Genomic DNA, 22834 nt, shown 5'->3' with positions numbered 1-22834 from the left:
CACCTGTTTCTGTCTCTCTATCATACTCCAACCTCCTCATCACCTGGCACAAAGCCACTTCTCTCAATACCCCTACCCCTTCAGTTGAAGGTTCTTGTCTTGTGAGGTATTTAGCAACCTCACTACTGCTGGTGCCACATTAAAAGCACCCAGTACACTCTGTAAAATGGTTGGTATCAGGAAGAGCATCCAGCTGTAGAGACCATACCAAAGCAGATAGAACTGGATACAGCCGGCGAGCTCACTGGATGCTGTCAAACTGTCCAATCTATGCCAGCATGGAAGATGGATGTTAAATGATAATGGTTACACACACACATACACAGAATGGTGTATAAATTCTATAAATTTTCTTAAGCTATCTTTCAGCAATATTTCAATTCTAATCATAACCACCACCATTATACAATACAATGGAATTGGTGCTAATTTTCCAACATACAATGCCACGTGTTAATTAGACAGAGAAATATGCCTGGCTCAGAGGCATGAAATTCCTAGTAACATTTGAATCTCTGACCATTTGAGCAATAATCTGACACTTTAATCAGTGCCACCACATCATCGCTACCAAATTTTAATTCTATTCTATGAGACAGAAATGTTTTACACAAAGAAATATCTTTCTGGTTAAACTTCTACTAATTTCCATACCTGAAACATAATTATGATGAATTTCATTGTCGATAAAATTACAAAATCTTTTGCATGTGTATTTGTCAAGGAATTTCATTTGAAATCAAGGACCAAACCATATTTCACAAGGAACGTCATTGAAATCAGGGAATATAACATTCTGATAGACTCAGTTTAAATATTAAAATCATTAATTCATTATTTTATTCTCTTCACACTTGATAACAACAAGGTCCTTTATTGCACATAAGGTGAAAAAGTGTCCATAAGGCTTCTTAAAATCAATTTCTATTGACCAGGCATAAAGCCAATTGTCAGTTCAATCAGAATCAGTTGGTATCAATTTTATACACAAGAAAGAGTTCAAAGGTAAAACCAATCCTGATTGATTTTTGGGACTTAATACTATAAAATACATTGTTTTTTTGCAGGATGATCTCAAGTTCATGAACCAGCTCTTCATGAATGATATCAATAACAATAAAAGATAATAGACAACAAAGACTGTTTGTGTAAATATCAAAAGCAAATTGACACTGATTTCATAAATAAACTGTACCAACCCATCTGAATATAACGTTCCAGACTGATTCGCCGCTCATCCAATTGTGCTTGAGACAGAGACAATAGTCGTTTCGGTGGGAACGGAGGTAAGGTACTGGCTCCAAACTGTTTTTTTAACTGCAAATAACAAAGAAAAAGAGCAAATCGTTTGCTATTTAAGCATTCAATAGTGCAGAACTAAATGCTAAACAATAGCATTTTGAGGAAGTTATAGTAGAACAAGTATTTAGAAGCTAATTAGATAGTTTCACTAAGTGAATTTCACACAAAAACAACGAAAAGGAAAAACACATTTCATATACAACACTTGTTTTTTTGGCGGGGTTTTTTCAGTGTTTTGAGTAAAGATTAAATAGATTGTCTTTCAGTCAACCATGAGAAAGTCTAACAAGGAACTGGCAGGGAAAATATTTGGTAAATAGATTATTTTGGAAAGAACAAGTGCCATCAGATGATTGTTATCAATATATAATAGAGGACTGCTGTTAAAAGTTTGTATATTTGTATATAGTTTCAGGTAGACAGGCTGAAGTTGCACTACACAATACATTGGCTGTAACAAAATTAGAACATTTATTTTTACCACACAAACATTGAGTGTGTTTATTTGTACACGAACGCGCGTGTGTGTGTGTGTGTGTGTGTGCGTGATTACGCACACACATGTAAGTGAAAGAACTGATACTCTCTCGGTTACAACAACAAGGGTTTCAACTGATCCAGTCAACAGAACAGCCTGCTTGTGAAACTAACATGTAAATGGCTGAGCACTCCACAGACGTGTGTACCCTTATAATGTAGTTTTCAGGGAGATTCAGCATGACACAGAATGCAACAAGGCTGGCCCTTTTGAATTACAAAGTACAACTCATTTTTACCAGCTGAGTGGACAGGAGCAAGGTGAAAACAAGTGTCTTGCTCAAGGATACAATGGGGATCGAACTCATAACCTTATGAACATGAGCTGAATGCCCCTAACCACTAAGCCACACACCTTCACACGAGTGAAGGAGATAAGATGAGTGTGGCTGGAGTATCTGTTATTCAATGTGAACAATAATTGCAGAGTAACCATAACCAGGAAAGGAGTTTGGATGGAAGATCAGTTTGTGCTTCTAATGTAAAGTCTAAGAGTGGAATGAATTATTGGCGGGAAGAGAGAGAGAGAGAGAGAAGAGAAAGAAAAAGGCATAAAATTTAAATAGGGTCGGGGTTTGAATTATTTAATAATGTTTTTGTTTTTTTTAAATTGGATGGAACTCATAGAAGAGGGAAACTCAGGAAGACATGGGACAAAGTACTGAAGGCCAGTCTCAAGACACTGAGCCTTATGTAGGAGATGACAAAGGACTAAGATATCTGGCACCTTCCTGTACTTAAGAAGACCTGTCCATCACAGCAGAATCGATACTGGTGCTGGGGCCACGTAAAAAGCAGCTGGTATACTACTCTGTGAAGTGGTTGACGTCAGGAAGGGCATCCAGCTGTAGAAACCATGCCAGAACAGAGAATGCAGCTTGGTATGGTCCCTTGGCCTTGCTAGCTCCTGTCAAATTATCTAACCCATGCCAGCATAGAAAACAGACTTTAAATGATGATGATGAATGGTGATTTGTAGTGAAACAATCAACAAGTATCCCACATTAATATTCTCTAATTAAATAAGGATCACCAAAACTGTTTTTACCTCTTCCATATGTGATTGATATAGTTTACAAAATTCCTTTACGGCCCTGCCCCTCACTCCCTCTCTCAGTTAAGAAGAACAATAAACTCATTTTCTCTTGTAAAACCATTCATCATCATTTAAAGTCTGTTTTCTATGCTGGCATGGGTTGGATGGTTTGACAGGAGCTGGCAAGGCCAGGGGTCCATACCAAGCTCCATTGTCTGTTCTGGCAAGGTTTTTACAGCTGGATGCCCTTCCTAATGCCAACCACTTTATAGAGTATACCAGCTGCTTTTTACGTGGCACCAGCACCAATTCTATATCTAAAGGAGAAAAACAGCTGAGAAATTTTAATTGAATTTTCTAATTTACATATAAATAAGACATAACTGCGGTTATATAAATATTCTATAAACCTTTTCGTATGATGTTTTTTATTGTTTTTTTCTTCCTGTATGAAGCAGTTACAGTTCTTCCTCACAATGAACTTGCAAGAAATTTGCTTTAATTAATGTCTTTGTTCATGGAGCTAATTACTTTAAAGTTAGTTTGTATTTTTTTTTCCCATTCTTGTTTGCATTACTTATACACAAGAGATTTCTAGTGGTACTGAATAATTAAATAGTTCTAATTAGCAAGTAGGGTTTTTTTATACCAAACATTCCAACTGCCCTGTCCAATCCTCTTACACTCCATTTACATTCACCTCTTGTACCTGACACATCCCCACCATCTCCCATTCTCTCTCCCTGACTAGGGTTATCTGCTTCTGCCCCACAATCATGCTTTAAACCACCTCCCTCAATACTACTCCCCCTCCCAGTCAAGGGACCATTGTCTTGCAAGTTACTTGGTGACCTCACCCAATACATTCTGTAAAGTGGGTGACCTTAGGAAGGGCATCTAGCTGTAGAAACCATGCCAAAGCAGACAGTAGAGTTTGGCACAGTCCTCTGGTTTGCCAGCTCCTGTTAAGCCATCCAGTCCACACCAGCATGGAAAAACAAAACGATGATGATGATGATGAGGATACATATTTGAAAGTTTTTTGCAAAAAGTACTTGATGTAGCCACAATATTTAAAGAAAAACCTTTTTAAAGGTTATTAGCAATTAAAAAAAAAAAACATTTAAAAACAAAATGTCACAAACCTTTGGAGATACAAAAACCCAAAGGTTTGTGACAGTGTTCTTTTTCAATTTTTATAAAATAGTTAGTAACTTATTTTTAAAATATTTCTTTAAGTATATTTATAAGTATAGTTTTTGTACGTTCTTTGACCTGTATGTAAACGTGTTTGATGGTACTCTTAACATAGAATTCATTAAATTTGCTATGGGTGATTTTATGCAGCATGTAAAACCACAGACATATTTTTAACCTTTGATTGGGCAGTTAGGTAATGTACATAAGGTGTTGTTTTGTCTTGTTTTTTTTGTAAGCACCCTCCCAGAAACTACAGCCTAGAAGACAAGCCGGAAGATCTATAGAGCTCAACGAGGACATCCTGCAAACCCTGGTGAAACAAAATCCTATTGTAACTATTGAGGAACTAGCAGAGAAGCTTGTATTTGGTCACTCAACCATTCATCAACACCTGCGTGCTATCAGAAAAGTCAGCAAATTGGGTCAATGTGTTCTTCACAAACTTTCCAAGCCTAGTCATGCGCATCGAGTGAATGTGTGCTCTTCTTTGCTGTCATATTTCACAAATGAAGCTTTTTTGGACCAAATAGTGACTGGTGACAAGAAACGAAATCTCTATAAAAAATATCAAGTGCCAAAGACAGTGGGTAGGGAAAGGAGAAACACTGGCACCCCAGACTGAAGAAGGTCTTCACCCAGGTAAGGTGTTGTTATCTGTTTGGTGGGATATGAAAGATTTAGTCCACTTTGAGCTTTTAAACTCAAACCAAGCAATAACAAAGGAGATCAACTGTGAGCAGCTTAAGCCAGCGCTAGAAGAAAAACAACCATCTTTGGTTTCAAGATAAAAGCTGTTCCTCCATCAGAATAATGCTCAGCCAAATACAGCAAGGATGACATTCCAAAGGTTGGAGCAGTTTGAATGGGAAACAACGCCCCACCCACCATATTCGCCGGATATTGCCCCATCTGATTATCATTTATTTCACAGTCTTCAAAATTATTTGGATGGAAAAAATATGAATTCTGTAGATGAGGTCAGAACAGTGCTGGAAGAGTATTTTTCATCATGAGCAAGTGAATTTTGGAAGAAGGGTCTTGCAAGACTACCAGATAGATGGAAGAGCATTGTAGAAAAATGAAGGAGTATAAAAGAAGTATAAACAAACCACATTATTTATGGGATGCCCCAATAGTTGCAGGTGTGGCTGTGTGGTAAGAAGTTTGCTTCCCAACCAGATGGTTCTGGGTTCAGTCCCATTACGTGACATTTAGGTCAAGTGTTTCCTACTATAGCCTCAGGCTGACCAAAGCTTCGGGAGTGGATTTTAGTACTTTTGTGAGTGAGTAGGATGACCCCCACCCTACTCTTAATATATCTGGTAAAGAGGGGTTTGTCCTACATACACACATAACTTTAAGTCATGTGGAAATTAGTCAAATTGTTATTTTTAAAAAAAATGTATCAAATTTCTTGAGTGATATTTTCTTTCCTTTCTCCACTGGCTGTGTGTGTGTGTGTGTGTGTGTGTGTGTGTGTGTGTGTGTGTGTACATATATAGATGTGTTTTTACTTGTTTCAGTCATTAGACTGTGGCCATGTTGGGGCAATGCCTTGAAGATCTTTTAATTGAAAGAATCAGCATCAGTATTTTAAAGTCTGGTACTTATTGTATCGGTCTCTTTTGCTGAACCACTAAGTTACAGGGATGTAAACACACCAACACCTGTTACAAAGAGATGGTGAGGGACAAGCACAGACTCAAAGACACACACACACACACACACACACACACACACACACACACACACACACACACACACACCATGGACTTCCTACATATATATGTACTGCGGGCATAATTCCCACAGTACATATATATGGCACCAGCACCAATGCTTTTTATGTGGCACGAATACAGTGTTACATAAAGTCTCAAAGTGTTGTCTCTCAGTAATGTCTCCATAAGACACACATTACTGTGAAGTAAAGTGGTTGTAGCAGTTGATTCCACTGACATGGAGACACGAACTTAATGATCCAACGTCTGCACCCACCACTCTCTGTGTAAGCTGGAAGAGAAGTATCTGAAGCAACCGACAATATGAGAGAGTAGGTCACATGAACAAAGCATAAAAAACAGTACTGTGGGTACAATACAGGAAACCTCACACAAAATAACACTGAACAGCCGACAAAAGAATAAAGAAAAGAATAAAGAAAAGCAAGCAGGATGTCATATTAACAACAAAGATTAAATAAGACAGCAATGATAATCCCGGTTAGTCCACATCATCCTGTAAGGAGCATAGGGTTGCTTTCATAGTCTCTCTGGTGGATTCTTTTATTTTATCACTTGTTTCAGTCAGTTGACTGCGGCCATGCTGGAGCACTGCCTTTAGCCGAGCAAATCTATCTCCAAGACTTATCTTTTGTAAGCCTAGTATTTATTCTATCGGTGTCTTTTGCTGAACAACTAAGCTTATGGGGGACATAAACACACCAGCATCGGTTGTCAAGCCATGTTTAGAACACACACACACACACACACACACACATATATATACAAGCTTCTTTGAGTTTCCGTCCGCCAAATTCACTCACAAGACTTTGGTCGGCTCAAAGCGAAAGTAGAAGACACTTGCCTGAGGTGCCACACAGTGGCACTGAACCTGGAACTACATGGTTCCAAAACCTCCCACAGAAGTAATTAAAATCTAAAAAAAATATAAATACCCAGGGTTTTTATAGCTGGATGCCCTTCCTAACACCAACCATCCTGCAGAGTGGTATCAGTGCTTTTAACATGGCACAAGCACAGGCGAAGTTAGTTTTGGCATGATTTTTACAGCTAGATGTCCTAAATGCCAACCACTTTACAGTGAAGACTGGATGCTTTTTATGTAGCACCAGCACTGGCAGGGTGACCAAGTAACTCATGAGACAAGGAATTATGAGAAGGGCAGGGGCTTTGAGGAGGGGAACTTGTGTCAGAGGATGAAAGGTTAGAGGGTGACAAAGAGAGAGAGAGGCAGAAACAGGTGTCTTGCTATAGTGGAGGGAGCATTGGCAGAGGTGAAACAGTATCAGATATTCCTCCCTGGACAAGACGCTGATCAGTCACATGATTACGCATATTTACCAGCTGAGTGGAGTGAACCAACAAGAAATGAAGTGTCTTGCTCAAGAACACAATATATCACCCACTCCAGGAATCAAAAGCAGAATCTTACAGTCATGAGTCCAACAATCTAACCACTAAGCCCTGTGCCTCCACATGGAGATATTAATTTCAAGAATAATTATTTGGACATTTTTTCTATGGGGGAATGTTTTCTAATAATCTCCAATTTAATGTTTCAGTAAACCATTTAAAGACTCATTCTCAATGATTTTAAGACTTCATCATCATCATTTAATGTCTGTTGTCCTTGCTGGCATGGGTTGGACAGTGTGACCAGGGCTAGCAAGCTGGAAGGCCGCACTAGACCCAATCTGACTTGGCATGGTTTCTACAGTTGGATGCCCTTCCTAATGCCAACCACTCCGAGAGTGTAATGGGTGCTTTTACGTACCACCGATATCTATTTAAAATAAACCTTAACACCATTATTCAAAATAACTAATCGTTATTCTCTTTGTTTTATGTCTGTTTCCATACGTGCATGACTAAGACAGCTCTTCTCCAGCACAGCCCCTAGCCATTTATTGTAGTCTCTTGCCATCTTTTAAGAACTCATTTGAACCTGAAATCAATTTTCACCATTCCTTATGTCTGCTGACGTCTTCTACAGCAGATTCTTTCTTTACCCCCATTCATCATCTCATCAAACCTGCACCAACTCAGTTTTCTCTCTTGTGCATCACATCCAATTCCTCTTGGATTCACTTTTCTCCCCCATCCCCCTCATCTACTCTATTGTTCAGTCACACAAACAGTGAACATCCAGTGATGCAGGTTTGCCTTGTTTCTTTCCAAGCTTTGCACATCCTCTCAGGGCCGTGGAGTCGAAGTCGGAAACAATTAAGTGGGTAGTAGGAGTCGGTAAAACTATACTGACTCTGAACAAACAAAATAAAGATGACGATAAATCTTCCTTCTTTGCCATGGTGTTAAGCAAGTTTAAAACCATTTTAAGAATCTTAAGTTTGTGAAACCCAGCAAATTGTCCACCTCATTTTCACTTCTCACAGACTTTCTCCCCTCCATGAGAACCACTAATAATGAAGCCACCTGAATAACAAAAACTATAAACAACCTCAAAGTTGTTCATAGTTTTTGTTTATAGTTAACATCAACATCAATATCAAAATCAAATCAAATGGAAATTGTAGTTGTGACCCCTGTGCAGCCTCCTGGCTTCCCAGCTGAAGCGTCCAACCCATGCCAGCTTGGAAAACGGACGTTAAACGATGATGATGATGATGAAGGGAACCTTCCCAACATTTGAAAGGCTTCATTTCATGGCCGTTCCAACTGTTTATTTCCATGAATTTGCTACACACAAAGTTGTCCTCCTCTATAATCTACCTTTTGTGCCCCTAGAATTCAAGTACACAAGATGTAGAGTTCAAGAGAGACGACTGCACTGGTACTGTAATGTGATGCATGTAGATGACGACAGCTGCATAAAGAAGTTCCGATCTTATACTATAGAAGAAACCTTAGCAAGGAAAATATATAGTGTAACCATACACCCCTCCTGATAAAAGGTGGTAGTAACCAGCCATTATAAACAGACCAGTAGCTGGTTGAGAGTACGTGTAGACTGTGATGATAGTTGTGTCTGTGCTGATATAGTAATTATACTGTGATACTGAGTGAACGTTATAATGATCCACCCTTTTAAGAATAATAATACTGTACGACTGGGGTTCGTAGAGTGCCATATAGAACCATTCTATCAACGGCTTCAGAATATAACATCGGTTAAAGCGACAGCTGTCATCAAAAGACAGATACACAAAGTGGCAAAAGACCACATTACAATAGGAAATAGATTTGAAGATAAAACTAGATTTTCTTATGTTTGCTAATATTACAAAGCTTCTTATCAAATACCTGATACAAAATTATCTTGGAATAATATTATTGTTCTAACATTTTATCAAAATAATGATACAAAATGTAAATTGTTGTTTACATTTTCTTTTACTAATCTCACTACAAGACTCTGGCTATGCTGGTGCAGCACTTTCAAGGCCGGAAGAGTTAATATCTTTATCTTTTAATTGTTTCTATCATTAGACTGCAACTGTGCTACAGTACCAGGTTAAAGAGTTTTAGTTAAATGAATTGACACCAGTACTTGTTTTTTTCTAAAGCCTGGTACACATTCTATCAGTCCCTTTTGGCAAACTGCTAAGTTACAGGGACATAAACACAGCAACATCAGTTGTCAAACAGTGATGAGAGACAAACACAAATACACACTCAATCATATATACACAAGACGGGCTTCTTTCAGTTTCCGTCTACCAAATCTACTCACAAGGCTTTGGTCAGTCCAAAGGTATAGTAGAAGACACTTGCCCAAGGTTCCATGCAGTGGGACTGAACCCAGAACCATGTGGTTGGGAAGCAAGCTTCTTACCACACAGCTATGCCTGCACCTATTATATATATATATATATATATATATATATATATATATCTACATTAATACTTTACTGGCATATTTTTTAACAATCTCAGAACCAGAAATGGTCAAATTGACTTCAGAAGGATTTGAACTCAATGCAAACCAGACACAACCAAACACCATAAGATATTTAGTTTGATTCTCTACTGATTCTACCATCTATGGCCCTATTCTTTTTTCTTCTAAAACTGATTTAATTTAAAGATACCAGCATTGCCTTACTGGCACGTGAAAAAACATTCGAGTGAGGTCGTTGCCAGTGCTGCTGGACTGGCACCTGTGCAGGTGGCACGTAAAAAACACCATTTTGAGTGTGGCCATTGCCAGTACCGCCTGACTGGCCCTAGTGCTGGTGGCACGTAAAAGCACCCACTACACTCTCAGAGTGGTTGGCGTTAGGAAGGGCATCCAGCTGTAGAAACTCTGCTAGATTAGATTGGAGCCTGGTGCAGCCATCTGGTTCGCCAGTCCTCAGTCAAATCGTCCAACCCATGCTAGCATGGAAAGCGGACGTTAAACAACAATGATGATGATGATAAACTAAAAAGAGGAACATTTGAAGAACTTACCTGTTCATGCAAATGGTGTAACTGCCGGTACCGTACTGTACAGTGGAAAGCACCATTGATGTGGATGTTAAAGGCCTGAAAAGGGGAGAAAATTGGAGGTTATTGTCTAAACTGTACAAGGCAGTGAGCTGGCAGCACCGTTACCATGCCAAGCAAAATGCTTAGCTGCATTTTGTCTGTCTTTACGCTCTGAGTTCAAATTCCGCTGAGGTTGACTTAACCTTTTGTCCATTCAGGGCAAATGCTGGCCAAAATTTGAAACTATTAATTAACCGTATAGTAACATTCAATCAAGTCAGAAAATTGTTTGTAAATATATGGGTTTTTTTTTTTTGTGATGTGGTTTATTGATCACAACATATCACCAATTTTTACAATTTCATGTATTTAGTAATACTTCAGAAGATCCAAATGTGAAGAGTAAACAAGTTATTACTCCATCTTATTCTACTTCCATTCCAATAATAATAATAATAATGGCTTCAAATTTTGGTACAAGGCCAACAATTTCAGGAGAGGGGACAAGTTGATTACATCAACCCTGGTGTTCAACTGGCACTTATTTTATAAGCCCCCAAAAGGATGAAAGGCAAAGTTGACCTCAGTGGAAATTGAAATCAGAATGTAAAAACAGATGAAATGCTGCTTAGCATTTTGCCCAGATTGCTAATGATTTAGCGAGCTCACTGCTTTGAACGATATTAATATTAATAATGGAACTGATGATGGTGAGAGTTCATGAAACAAATTTAACACTGTGTCTGCCAAAAATATCCACTCCTATTTATAAGTTTACCGCTTGAAGACAGAAATAAATAAACACACAATCTATGATGGTAATCTTAATATATAAATCTCTCATTTCCTCTCTCTTATTAAGTGTTTTGAAGTTTTAGACTAATTGAAAACTTGATGTTTGTGTAAACAGAAATCATTTGGAGACGATGAGAAATTGGATAAAATATATTTTAAAGCTGAGGTTTTCTTTTAATATTTTTTATTTGAGTTTAAATTTCATTTACAAGTTTTGAAATATTTTGGTTTCACAAAACAGTTCATTTTTATGAATTCAAGATACAGAAACTGATTTTAAAAAAGAAAAGAAACTATTTTCATTTTTGCACTGCAAGACACATATTTAATCAGCTCATATTTAATTAGCTACACCAGCAGCCGTTCTGAGTGTAATTAGCTGAAGAAATAAACTGCTCTCCAATGGAATTTAAAATGTAGAGCAAGTCAGATTACTTCTTCAAGTGACAACTAATCTTGTTTTAAGTATCATTAGCAATTGATAACAGTGCTAGGCTCTAGAGAAATAAAAATGTTTGCGATAACATATAATGACACCTATTAGTTTATAAAACACAAGCCTGTTATGTACACAACTCTCTCTCTCTCACACTAATTTACAAACAAGAGACAATGAGAGACAGTAAAAACCACAATACAATATTTATTAACTGATAAAAACCAGTTAACTCTTTGGTTTATACAGAACATGCCACATTACCTGATTATTTTGGTGAATTTCCTGAAATTGATGTTCTGAGAATAAATATTAGTAACATCATTATTACTGACTAGAAATCTTTGAAACATGGAGAAAAACAAAAAATAAACAATTGGGTTTATTAAACGAGTTTTCTAAAACATATTTTTTCTTATTCTTGGGCAAAATTTTCAAATTTCTGAAGTGGGTCCCACCACCACCACCACCAATTTTTAAGGAAATCAATAAAAAGAAAAACATTTTGAATTTGTATTTTCTGGTAAATCTGGTACTCCCTGTCTGCTGATCCAATCAACAGAATAGCTGACTTGTGAAATTAATATGCAAGTGGCTGAGCACTCCACAGACATGCACACCTTTAATGTAATTCTCAGGAAAATTCAGTGTGACACAGAACATGACAATGCTGGCCCTTCAAAATACAGGTACCACTCATTCTTCCCAGCTGGGCAGACTGGGGCAACATGAAATAAAGTATCTTGCTCAAAGACACAAAGCACTACCAGGGATTGAACCTTTGATTTTAAAATCAGAAGCTAAATACACTAACCACTAAGCCATGTATCTTAATTTTTTTTTTCTTTTTGCTGGTAAATTGGGTAAATATTATGGAAACAAAGACTGCATTGTTGACATTCTTACAACAGCAATGGACGTCGGGGTAGTGGGTAGTAATTCTTACCCAGCTTGTAAATACAGGCAAAGAAATTAGACAAAGATAGATAGTTTTTCGAAACTTGGCCTGAATTCAAGCAGGCAGGTTATTCCTAGATGCCCAAAATCTAAATCTGCAATATTTCTCAAGACAAACTAAACATCTATTGCTTACAATGTTCAATTCATTTTACATCAGACTGGAGTACACGTCCCCTATCCTCCAAATGGCCTTTCACCTTGATATTCAGATTTTTTGGTTATGGAGTCAACCAGCTGAATGTTCCAATGAATTCAGGGCACAATTTCTCATCAGAGCTGTGACAAGCCATCATCATCACCATCATTTAACGTCCATTGTCCATGCTGGCATGGGTTGGACGGCTTGACCAGGGCTGGCATGCTGGAAGGATGCACCAGACTCCAGTCTGATTTGGTATGGATTTCTACAGTTGGATGCCCTTCCTAATGCCAACCACTCCTAGAGTGTAATGGGTGCTTTTACATGCCACCAGCATGGATGCCATTTGCATGACACCAGTGTCTGCCATGACTGCGATTTTGCTCAGCTTGATGGGTCTTCTTTTCAAGCACAACATAATGCCAAAGGTCTGGGTCATCGCCTCTGTGAGGCCCAATGCTTGAAAGGAAGTCAGCCACTTTGCTTCCATGAGGCCCAACACTCGAAAGGTGCTCTTCTTATCAACCTGATACAGTGGTGGTGTTTTGCCACAAGAGACAAACCTGGCCCACACAAACATCTTTACAGTCAGTTTTCTTAACTATAAATGGCTACATTAACAATGTTGAAGATTAGAAAGCTGATTGTTCAAATCAATGCCACCGACATACCCTGTAGAACAGGGTATTTCAACCCATTTATGTTCACAGGAATCACGGCTCTGTTTCTGTGATATCTGTGGTTGTTACAAAATAAGATTGGTTTTTGCCACACCAGACAAGAACAGTGTAATACAATGACAAAACATTCTATCTGATTCTCCTCATGAATAAGTCATCATCATCATCGTTTAACGTCCACTTTCCATGCTAGCATGGGTTAACCCCTCCAATTTGTAGCAACAGTTCCTTTGAAATGTATGCCATACTACAGCAACTACTCAGCCAATAAAATAAAATCAATCAGTTTAATTGTGCATAATTCAGTATAACAACCAGGCAGTTGATCAAGCTCTCAACTATATTTTCATCTACCTGTGCTCCTGTGTAGATCTCATTGTAAACAATGGACCAATTCTGTCCTTCACATTGTAGAAAAGATACCAAACCCTACTTGGTGGTACAATTGTATATTTCTGAGATGAGGAAATTTATGTATCAAGTTACATTAATTGGAGCGAAAGCAATAATTAAAACAAGGACACAACTCTGACTCATGTAAAATAATACAAATTCCTCATCTAAGAAATCATTATCATCATCATCGTCATTTAACGTCGGCTTTCCATACGGGCAAGGGTTAGATGGTTTGACTGAGGACTGGTAAGCCAGAAGGCTGCACCAGGCTCCAATCTGATCTGGCAAGGTTTCTACAGCTGGATGCCCTTCTGAATGCCAACCACTCCTAGAGTGCAGTGGGTACTTTTTACATGCCACTGGCACAAGGGTCAGTCAGGCAGTACTGGCAACGGCCACGCCTGAATGGTGCCTTTTACATGCCACCAGCATGGGACCAGTCAGCCGGTACTAGCAACGACCACACTCAAATGGTGCTTCCTACATGTCACTGGCACGGGACCAGTCAGCCAGCACGGGCATCAACCATGCTCAAACAGTGTTTTTTATGTGTCACTGGCACAGGAGCCGGTGAGGCAGCACTGGCAAATCAAGCGGCACTGGCATTGTATTATGCAATTGGTACGGAGCCAACATAAGACATTAATGGGGGCTTATAAGCCTTAAAAATTCATGCTGACACTGCCTCCAGGGATAGTGAAGTGGATAAAGGCATTGGTTAATGCAGTGCAGTCATGTAGTTCAATCCTAGATAAGGGGTACTCAGGTGAATCACAAGACAGCTGAAGAAGGCTGGAGAGTCCACCGCCAAAACGTAATGGAAGCAACAATCAAGATGAGGACACCAGTGTGACTAATGTAACCGACTTGCCAGACTCCTCTCTTGTACTTTGTATATTGCCATATGGACACAGCTCTTTCTGTGGGATGCATACCCTGGTCCAACAAAAGATGTTGAAATAGTAGAAACTAAATTTGGACTCTACTTGTAGATCTTGTTCTTAAAAACAGTCAAATCCAGATTTGTTTAACCTTTCTCAAAACCCAACCAAAACCAAAGTGGGTATGTGATCTTGTGATTACATAGAAAAAAAACCCATTTTCATATAGGTTCTTGAATAAAAAAAAAACAGGCTTTTGGTTCATCTTTGAGAACTTGCTTTCATGGTTGTTAGGTTTGTTTGCCTTTGCTGCAGTAGCCTGATGTCTGGCTTTTGTAACAAACAAGTTGAAAAGTTCTTCTGTCTAAAAGATTCCAAAGAATTCTTTTGATTTAAGGTACTCATTGAAATTTGGAGAAGATCCTCCTACTTGGGACAACATCTTGGACAAATATATGCGGACAAAAAAAAGCAGCATCAGAGTACCATTCTTGTGACAAGCCTGTCTTCTACCAGGACAATTATACCCTCTTATTTATGCTTGGTCTGCATCACTACTACTCCTCCGGTGATGGATATAATGAGAAAAGTGGAGTTGGAGGATATTACAGAGGTAGCAATAAGGGGAAGTCCGATCAAATGAGGATGAGGATATATATACGGCAGTGAAACACAGGTGCAGGGTATGGGGATGTAGTTAAGGAGAGCACAATCAAATAGTCCCACACAAGACAGCACCTTAGTCAAGTGTGAATAACCATAGCCTGGGATAAATTGGATAGATGGAAACTGTATGGAAGCCTGTCAGACTGTACCTGTTTTTAGGTAGTCGACTTAATCTGGTCCTTGACTACCTTAAGCAAAGTCTAATTTGTGGTAAACATTCAGGCTACATCACATCATCATTGTTTAAACATCCATTTCCATGCTGGCATGGGTTGGATGGTTTGACTGAGGACTGGCAAGCCAGGAGGCTGCACCAGGCTCCAAACTGATCTGGCAAAGTTTCTACAGTTGGATGCCCTTCCAAACACCAACCACTCCAAGAGTGTAGTGGGTGCTTTTTACGTGCCACCAGCACAGGAACCAGTCAGGCAGCACTGGCGTCGGCCACGTTCAGATGGTGCTTTTTACGTGCCACTGGCACAGGAGCCAGTCAGGGGGCACTGGCATTGACCATGTTTGGATGGTGCTTTTTATGTGTCACGGCACAGGAAGCCAATCAGGCGACACTGGCATCGACCCACGCTTGAATGGTGCTTATTATGTGCCACCAGCACAAAAGCCAGTCAGGTGGCACTGGCATCGGCCACAACTACAATTTCCATTTTAATTTCGATTTCACTTGACTCAATAGGTCTTCTCAAGCACAGCATATTGCCTGACAATTCAAGGCTACTTTTAAATGGGCTGGTTATGTGACACTGGTATTGGCCCCAGCTGCAATCTCACTTAACTTGTCGGGTCATTGGCCACAATTTCGATTACACTTGGCTCAACAGGTGGTCTTCTCAAGCATAGCATATCGCCTGCATTAATGTGCTGCTTCTGACCACAGCAAGCCATAATATATGCTTTCTTCTTCTTCTTCCTCCCATTCTACCAGCCCTTTCTCTTCCCATTAATCTCTTATTTTAAAGAGAAAATTTAAAACCTCCAGAAACATGAGTAAATAGCTTATAAAAAGCACCATTTGAGCGTGGTTGTTGACAATGCAGCCTGACTGGCTCCCATGTCGGTGGCACGTAAAAAGCACCATCTGAACATGGCCGATGCCAGTACCACCTGATTGGCCCTCGAGCTGGTAGCACATAAAAAGCACCCACTACACTCTCGGAGTGGTTGGCATTAGGAAGGGTATCCAGCTGTAGAAACCTTGCCAGATCAGATTGGAGCCTAGTGCAGCCTTCTGGCTTGCCAGTCCTCAGTCAAACTGTCCAACCCATGCCAGCATGGAAAGCGGACGTTAAATGATGATGGTAAACCTGCTATTGTAAAACAAAATACAGTCAACAAAATCAGCCTCAAAACAACACTGCTTTTTATTATATTACTGCAGAATAACAACAAAAGTGACCTCAATGCAAGTGAAATACAAAACCTAAGAAAAGAAAAGTCAACAGACTTTGTTGAGAGGCAATCCTGGTTTTGTAACATTTTCTACATTAAAAGTATAAGACTATGATTTATAAAGAAGAGATAAGATGAGATGATAGTCATGCTTTCTCAAGAACATGAAGGGTGTAAAACAGCCTCATCCAGGAAACAAAACCAGGTTCAGACTAAGTTTGTACAAAAACAGCACTGTTTACCTTCAATATTAGCAAATGATTTGACCTTGTCTAGCAGGAGACTCTCATATTACAACAGTCTATCAATCAACTTCCTGTTTAACATACTTTAACAAAACTTGTTTTTGATTTCTCACTTGTTATGACATAGGATTGCCTCCTCAATAAATTCTTTCTTTTGTTAACATACAACTATTAAAACTCATATCCTTGCTTGATAATGACCCCACTTTAAACTAAAAGCTATCCTTATTGATAGTCAAGGCTGATTTACATTTTTTCACCTCTGCTTCCAACTGCGCCAGACTACCGCTTGTCTTGAGTTTAAGATAGCCAAGAGACAATAGCCACCTACAGAACCAATAAGTTAAAAAATACAATTTTATACAAGCAAGGTTTGAACTTATAAACTTTAAGTCTCCTGACTGCTGAAGACATGCATAGGCTTGAAAGAAATGAAGCTAGCATGATCCGCTGGATGTGTAATGTCAATGTGCACACACGACAGAGTGTAAGCACGCAGAGAGAAATATTGGACATAAGAAGCATCAGACGTGGCATGCAAGAGAGACGTTTGCGCTGGTATGGTCATGTACTGCAGATGGACGAGGAGAGCTGTGTGAGGAGGTGCCACTCCCAAACAGTGGAAGGAATCCAGGGTAGAGGGAGACCCAGGAAGACATGGGATGAGGTGGTGAAGCACGACCTTCGAGCATTGGGCCTCACAGAGGCACTGACAGGGTACCAAGACCTCTAGAGGTATGCTGTGACTGAGAGGACCCAGCAAATAAAGTGAATTCACAGCTGTAACCTACACCAGTGTCGCATAACCAGCCCACTCAAAAGTACATCAACATCAAATCAAATGGAAATTGTAGTTGTGACCCCCGTGCCAGTAGCACATAAAAAGCACCATCCAAACATGGCCGATGCCAGTGCCGCTTTGACTGGCTTCCATGCCGGTGGCACATAAAAAGCACCATCCAATCATGGTCAATGCCAGATCCTCAGACCCATGTGCCAGTGGCACGTAAAAAGCACCCGCTACACTCTCAGAGTGGCTGGTGTTAAGAAGGGTATCCAGCTGTAGAAACACTGCCAGATCAGATTGGGGCCTGGTGCAGCCTCCTGACTTCCCAGACCCCAGTCAAACCGTCCAACCCTTGCCAGCATGGAAAACGGACGTTAAACAATGATGATGATGATGACTCTCTTAATTTGACATAAATTCAACCTACATCTTAATAATATTTAACTTGTTGGAACAAGTTTTATAAACTGGTTAGAGCTGAACCAGTAAAACAAAAGTTTGTCATCATGTAACAAGCCAAAACTGATTCAGTTTAGTTAACATATCCAATCCAACTTGGTTGATTAAACACTGAAAATTGAGTGATTAACCTTTGTAATTAACAATTATTAAACAGTGAATCTAATGAAACATAGTACTTGACTGTTATTAAATGAAGGTGTACCAGGAATGAATAATAGCATGTTATTTAATGCCAGACAAATGAAAGGCAAACATCAACCTCAATAGGACTTAATATAAAGTACGTAAAATACCACAAGACATTGTGTATGGTGCTCTACTGATTCTACTTGTTGAAAAGATGCAGCCCTCTTTAAAATGTCATCTATGAATAGGATGAAGAAAGGTCTCTCTCTCCAAGTGAAGGGAAGATTGTATGATGCATGTGTATGAACTGTGATGCTGCATGGCAATGAGATGTGGGCCCTAAATGTGTAGGGCATGTGAAGGCTGAAGAGGAATGAAGCTGGTATGCTTTGCTGGATGTGCAGTGTAAGTGTGCATGTGTGACAGTGCACTGGTGTATTGAGAGGGGAGTTGGGCATAAGAGGAATCATGTACAGTGTGCAAGAGAGGAGGCTGCACTGGTTTGGTCATGAGATGTGGGTGGATGGGGACACTTAAAGTGGAGGGAACTTGTGGAAGAGGGAGACCTAGGAAGACAGGGACAGAGTATTGAAGACTGATCTCAAAACACTTAGCTTTACAAAGGAGATAACAGAGGACTGAGATATGTGGTGCATTACTGTATTGAAGAAGACCTGCCCACCACAGCAGAATTGAGATCCTAAAACCAAGGTGCCACATAAAAAGCACCCAGTACACTCTGTAAAGTGGTTGGTGTTAAGAAGGGCATCCAGCTGTAGAAAACATGCCAAAACAGACTATGGAACCTGGTGTGGCCCCTGGCCTTGCCAGTTCCTGTCAAGCCATCCGACCCATGCCAGCATGGAAAACAGACGTCAAATGGTGGTGGTGGTGGTGCAAGGCTGTGGCCTTTAACTTGGCACCTACAATCACTTTTATGTTTACATATATAAATCACAACCTAATGCAAATTATAAACATTAAGATATTAACAGGTTTCCTTTCTGAGATATTTTAAAAGATTGTTAAACTTTTTGAACAGAAGTGAATATTATTTAATAGTATTTTTTATTTTTATGATAAAGCATAAAATTAATGAAGAAATTATCTAAGTTTAGAAAAAAAATTACAGTTTAGACCAATGTTTCCAAATCAGAATATCACAATATCTAGAGGCGTCACTAAAATTCTTAGATTTACATCACGAGTAAAATTATGAAGTTCAGCGTGTTTAAGAATGTTTAAAAGTTGAAGAAGAAGTGGGTGTGTCATAGATGTTGGTGTCGTTTTGTGTCTTGAAACAATGACCAAGAAGTTGGTTTATAAATACACTGGGAAGGAATGACTTTTCTTGTAATTAGGTGATACTTTTGTCAAACCTTGGAATTTAAACCAAATTATGACAAAGCAGCTAAGTATATTTAATAGATGAATGAATAAGGAAATTATAATTAAAAAAAAAACCACGACGACTATAAAACATATCGAGAGGAGAATGAGTAAATTGTCGATATTCTATTTTGATTTTAAATTTAAGAAATACAATTATTATTGAAGTTCTGCATAGATTACATCAATTTTATTTAATGAAATCGAATAATGCAGTATCAATTAAAAACTGAAAAAGAATCTAGGATTTTAGTCATGAAAAATGTATATAAAATAACAAATTCAGCTTCAACATTGGTCTTTAAAATACCTTCAGTTGCCAACTAAGATTTTTTTCCTCAAGAAATTATGTCATAGACTAAGAAATAAACCTTTTGGAATTAAGTGTCTGCCAACTGAAGAGGCTAATTAAATAATGTCACTAATAACGAGCCAAATAAATAGGACTTCGCCAAAAAGATACCAGTACAGCACCTCTTTTGCATTCCATACAATCGTCCGTTGCCCAAAGACAATCGATAATCTTCTGGAATTCAAATGATTTATATGAAATAAGAGTTGATCAGTCAGTCGAAGACAATACACTAATAAACTGATTAGATTAATTATCGAAAGGTGTAATTGCAAATGAGTGAGATAAAAAATGTTTCAACACACACACACACATGTATGTGCGTATGTGTGTGTGTGTGTGTGTGTGTATAAGAATATAGAAGCAATGACGAATACTTTTTTAATAGGCACAAAATTAATTTTATATATGCGATCTGTTTTATCAACAGATCTCTGTAATGACCAGAAACGATGTCGAAGTTGATATTAGAAACTGAAGGCCAACAAATGGATCGCAATTGCTGTTTGTGGGTAAAGGCCACCAAAATAATAAATGATGTGTCATATATCTACAGGAAAGGAAATAATATAGGAGGGTCATGACTTTACTTTAGACCCGGTGAGAACTGAAACCCCAGGCCGCAATTTCGACAGACCGGCAAACTGGTTTAAGTCTTCGATACACTTTTTAGGTTTGCAAAGGATTGGAAATGAAATAATGTAATATTTATGATGGTTAAGGTCAAAGTTAGAGTCGAACCCCGGGAAGTTGGCTTCGTTCACCTCGGCAGACTTTATTTGTAAGAAATAAGGACGAAAAAAACAGAAGAAAGGGTAAATTCTTTAGAGAAACCATATATTTTGAAATAAAATAAATAATACCGACACGGAATAAGATGAAAGAGGGAAAACTTGAAAAGGCAATTAGTAAATGAATGAATATATTAAATGATTGTACAACTGAAAGAAAAGCAGAAATGCTGACAATACTTTCGACGATTGATGGGGGTTGAAAAAGTTGGAAGAAATGGTCAAAGGATAAGAAAAAAAGTTATTAATATAAGGAAGAGTTAGTTAATCAATATTATATAGCTATATAAAAAGATAGTTTTAAATATTTCACATAACAACAACAATGTTTATCAATCGAAATATGTCATTAGCCATAAATTCTCGATATTAAATTTCACTGAAGGAGATTTAAAATAAGATCTAACTTATTTCTCTAACATGTTGTTGTCATAAAAGACATTTCTTGGAGATCTTTTCTTTATTTAATGTTTTTTAGAAAGATTTTCTGAAACTTTATGTTGACTGGTTCTGTTAACAATAGAATTTGTAGTTAGAAATTTATCTATTGAGCATATTTCTAAATGAAAAGCCGTAATAAACAGCTGTGGAAGATTGTCAACGCCCTGTTAAATGGTTTTGGTTACTTACTGTGTAGGTCCCTGTTCCATCTTTGTCTTGGAATTCTTTTGTGTCAGGGATAGACAGATGCATCATGGAAAGACAACAGAAAACAAACGAGATTTCGGAGCGAAAAGCAATGTAAAATTAAACGTAATATGTTGGAAAGTTCTGTGAAAGTAAGCCGTAAATAATCAAGTTTGTTTCAATAATTGACGTCGCGGCCATCAGCTGCCGTTCGGCTTGTCGCCATTAGCAGTTATGTCCCCTTGACGTCAGCGCCCCCTACTGGCACTGCGACTCACAACAACTTTTATCTTGAAATTTGTTGTCATCATACTCACTCACTTATGATGGCTTAAGTTACACTTTACATACTGCGATATATCAATGCAAAATAAAAACGTCTAACTTATAAATGTAGAAATGTCTGGCAAACATCATCATCATCATTTAACGTCCATTTTCCAGGCTGGCATGGGTTGGACGGTTTGACAGGAGCTGTCCAGACTCCAATTGTCCGTTTTGGCATGGTTTCTATGGTTGGATACCCTTCCTAACACCAACTACTTTACAGAGTGTGTTAGGTGCTTTTTATATGCCACTAGCACAGGTATGTTTTCACAGTACCGGAATGAATGCATTTTATGTAGCACCAGCATGGGTGCTTTTTAAGTGGCACTGGCACCGGAAAAGACAAACCTGTATGTATAGATGACTGTGATTTTACTCAGCTTGACGTGTCTTCTCAAGTACATCAAATTGCCACATCTCCCGGTCCCTTGCCATTTCCTCAGTGAGGCCCAACATCTGAAGATCCTTTCTCACCACTTTGTCCCACGTCTTCTTGGGTCTACCCTTTCTTCACGTTCCCTCCACAGTTACAGATCAGCACTCTTTAAGCAGCTGTCCTCATCCATATGCATCACGTGACCAAACAAGCACAGTCTTCTCTATTGCACACAACACCTGATGCCTCTTATACCCAGTTTTCCTCTTAAAATCATTTACACTCTGTCGTGCATACACACTGACATTACCCATCCAGTGGAGCTTGCTAGCTTCATTTCTTTCAAACCTTCGTAAGTCCTCTGTAGCCAAAGCTCATGCTTCACTGCCATGTAACATAGCTGCATGTACACAATCATACAATCTGCTTTTCAGTCTGAGGGAGAGGCCCTTTGTTAATAACAAAAGTAGAAGCTCTCTGAACTTTACCTAGCCTGTTCTTATTCTAGTAACTACACGTTCAGAACTTCCTTTTCCACTTCTAACGTGGTCACCTAGGTAACAGAAACTATAAAGACAAAAATAATTTTAAAATGGAGAAGACAAATTCAGAAAAATGAATATTCAAACACTTTTCCTGGACCATAGCAGACAATATTTTCATTTTACTGCAAAGCATTTTTATCTATCACGCTTTTGGCTACTAGAATGGCTGGTATATCTGCTAACAAAAATCTTAGATAAAGCAATT

At 38.7% G+C, this 22834-nt stretch overlaps 1 protein-coding gene across 2 annotated transcripts in view; it reads right to left on the bottom strand.

Annotated features, from left to right (window-relative positions):
* The window catches only part of LOC106867188 (sorting nexin-17), a 54037-nt gene extending 32420 nt beyond the window's left edge, over positions 1–21617 (bottom strand). For both annotated transcript variants that reach the window (XM_089348521.1, XM_089348522.1), the window contains exons 1-3: positions 21385–21617; positions 10228–10302; positions 1200–1317 (exon numbers count right to left, since the gene is read on the bottom strand). In XM_089348521.1, the coding sequence (XP_089204647.1) occupies positions 1200–1317; positions 10228–10302; positions 21385–21450 (259 nt within the window). In that variant the 5' untranslated portion in view covers positions 21451–21617. The remainder of the gene's footprint in view (positions 1–1199; positions 1318–10227; positions 10303–21384) is intronic.
* Positions 21618–22834: the final 1217 nt, after the last annotated feature.

Source organism: Octopus bimaculoides, chromosome 3 (assembly GCF_046866305.1).
Source record: "Octopus bimaculoides isolate indiv1 chromosome 3, ASM4686630v1, whole genome shotgun sequence".
NCBI lineage: Eukaryota > Metazoa > Mollusca > Cephalopoda > Octopoda > Octopodidae > Octopus > Octopus bimaculoides.
This window is presented reverse-complemented; position numbering and strand designations above follow the sequence as displayed.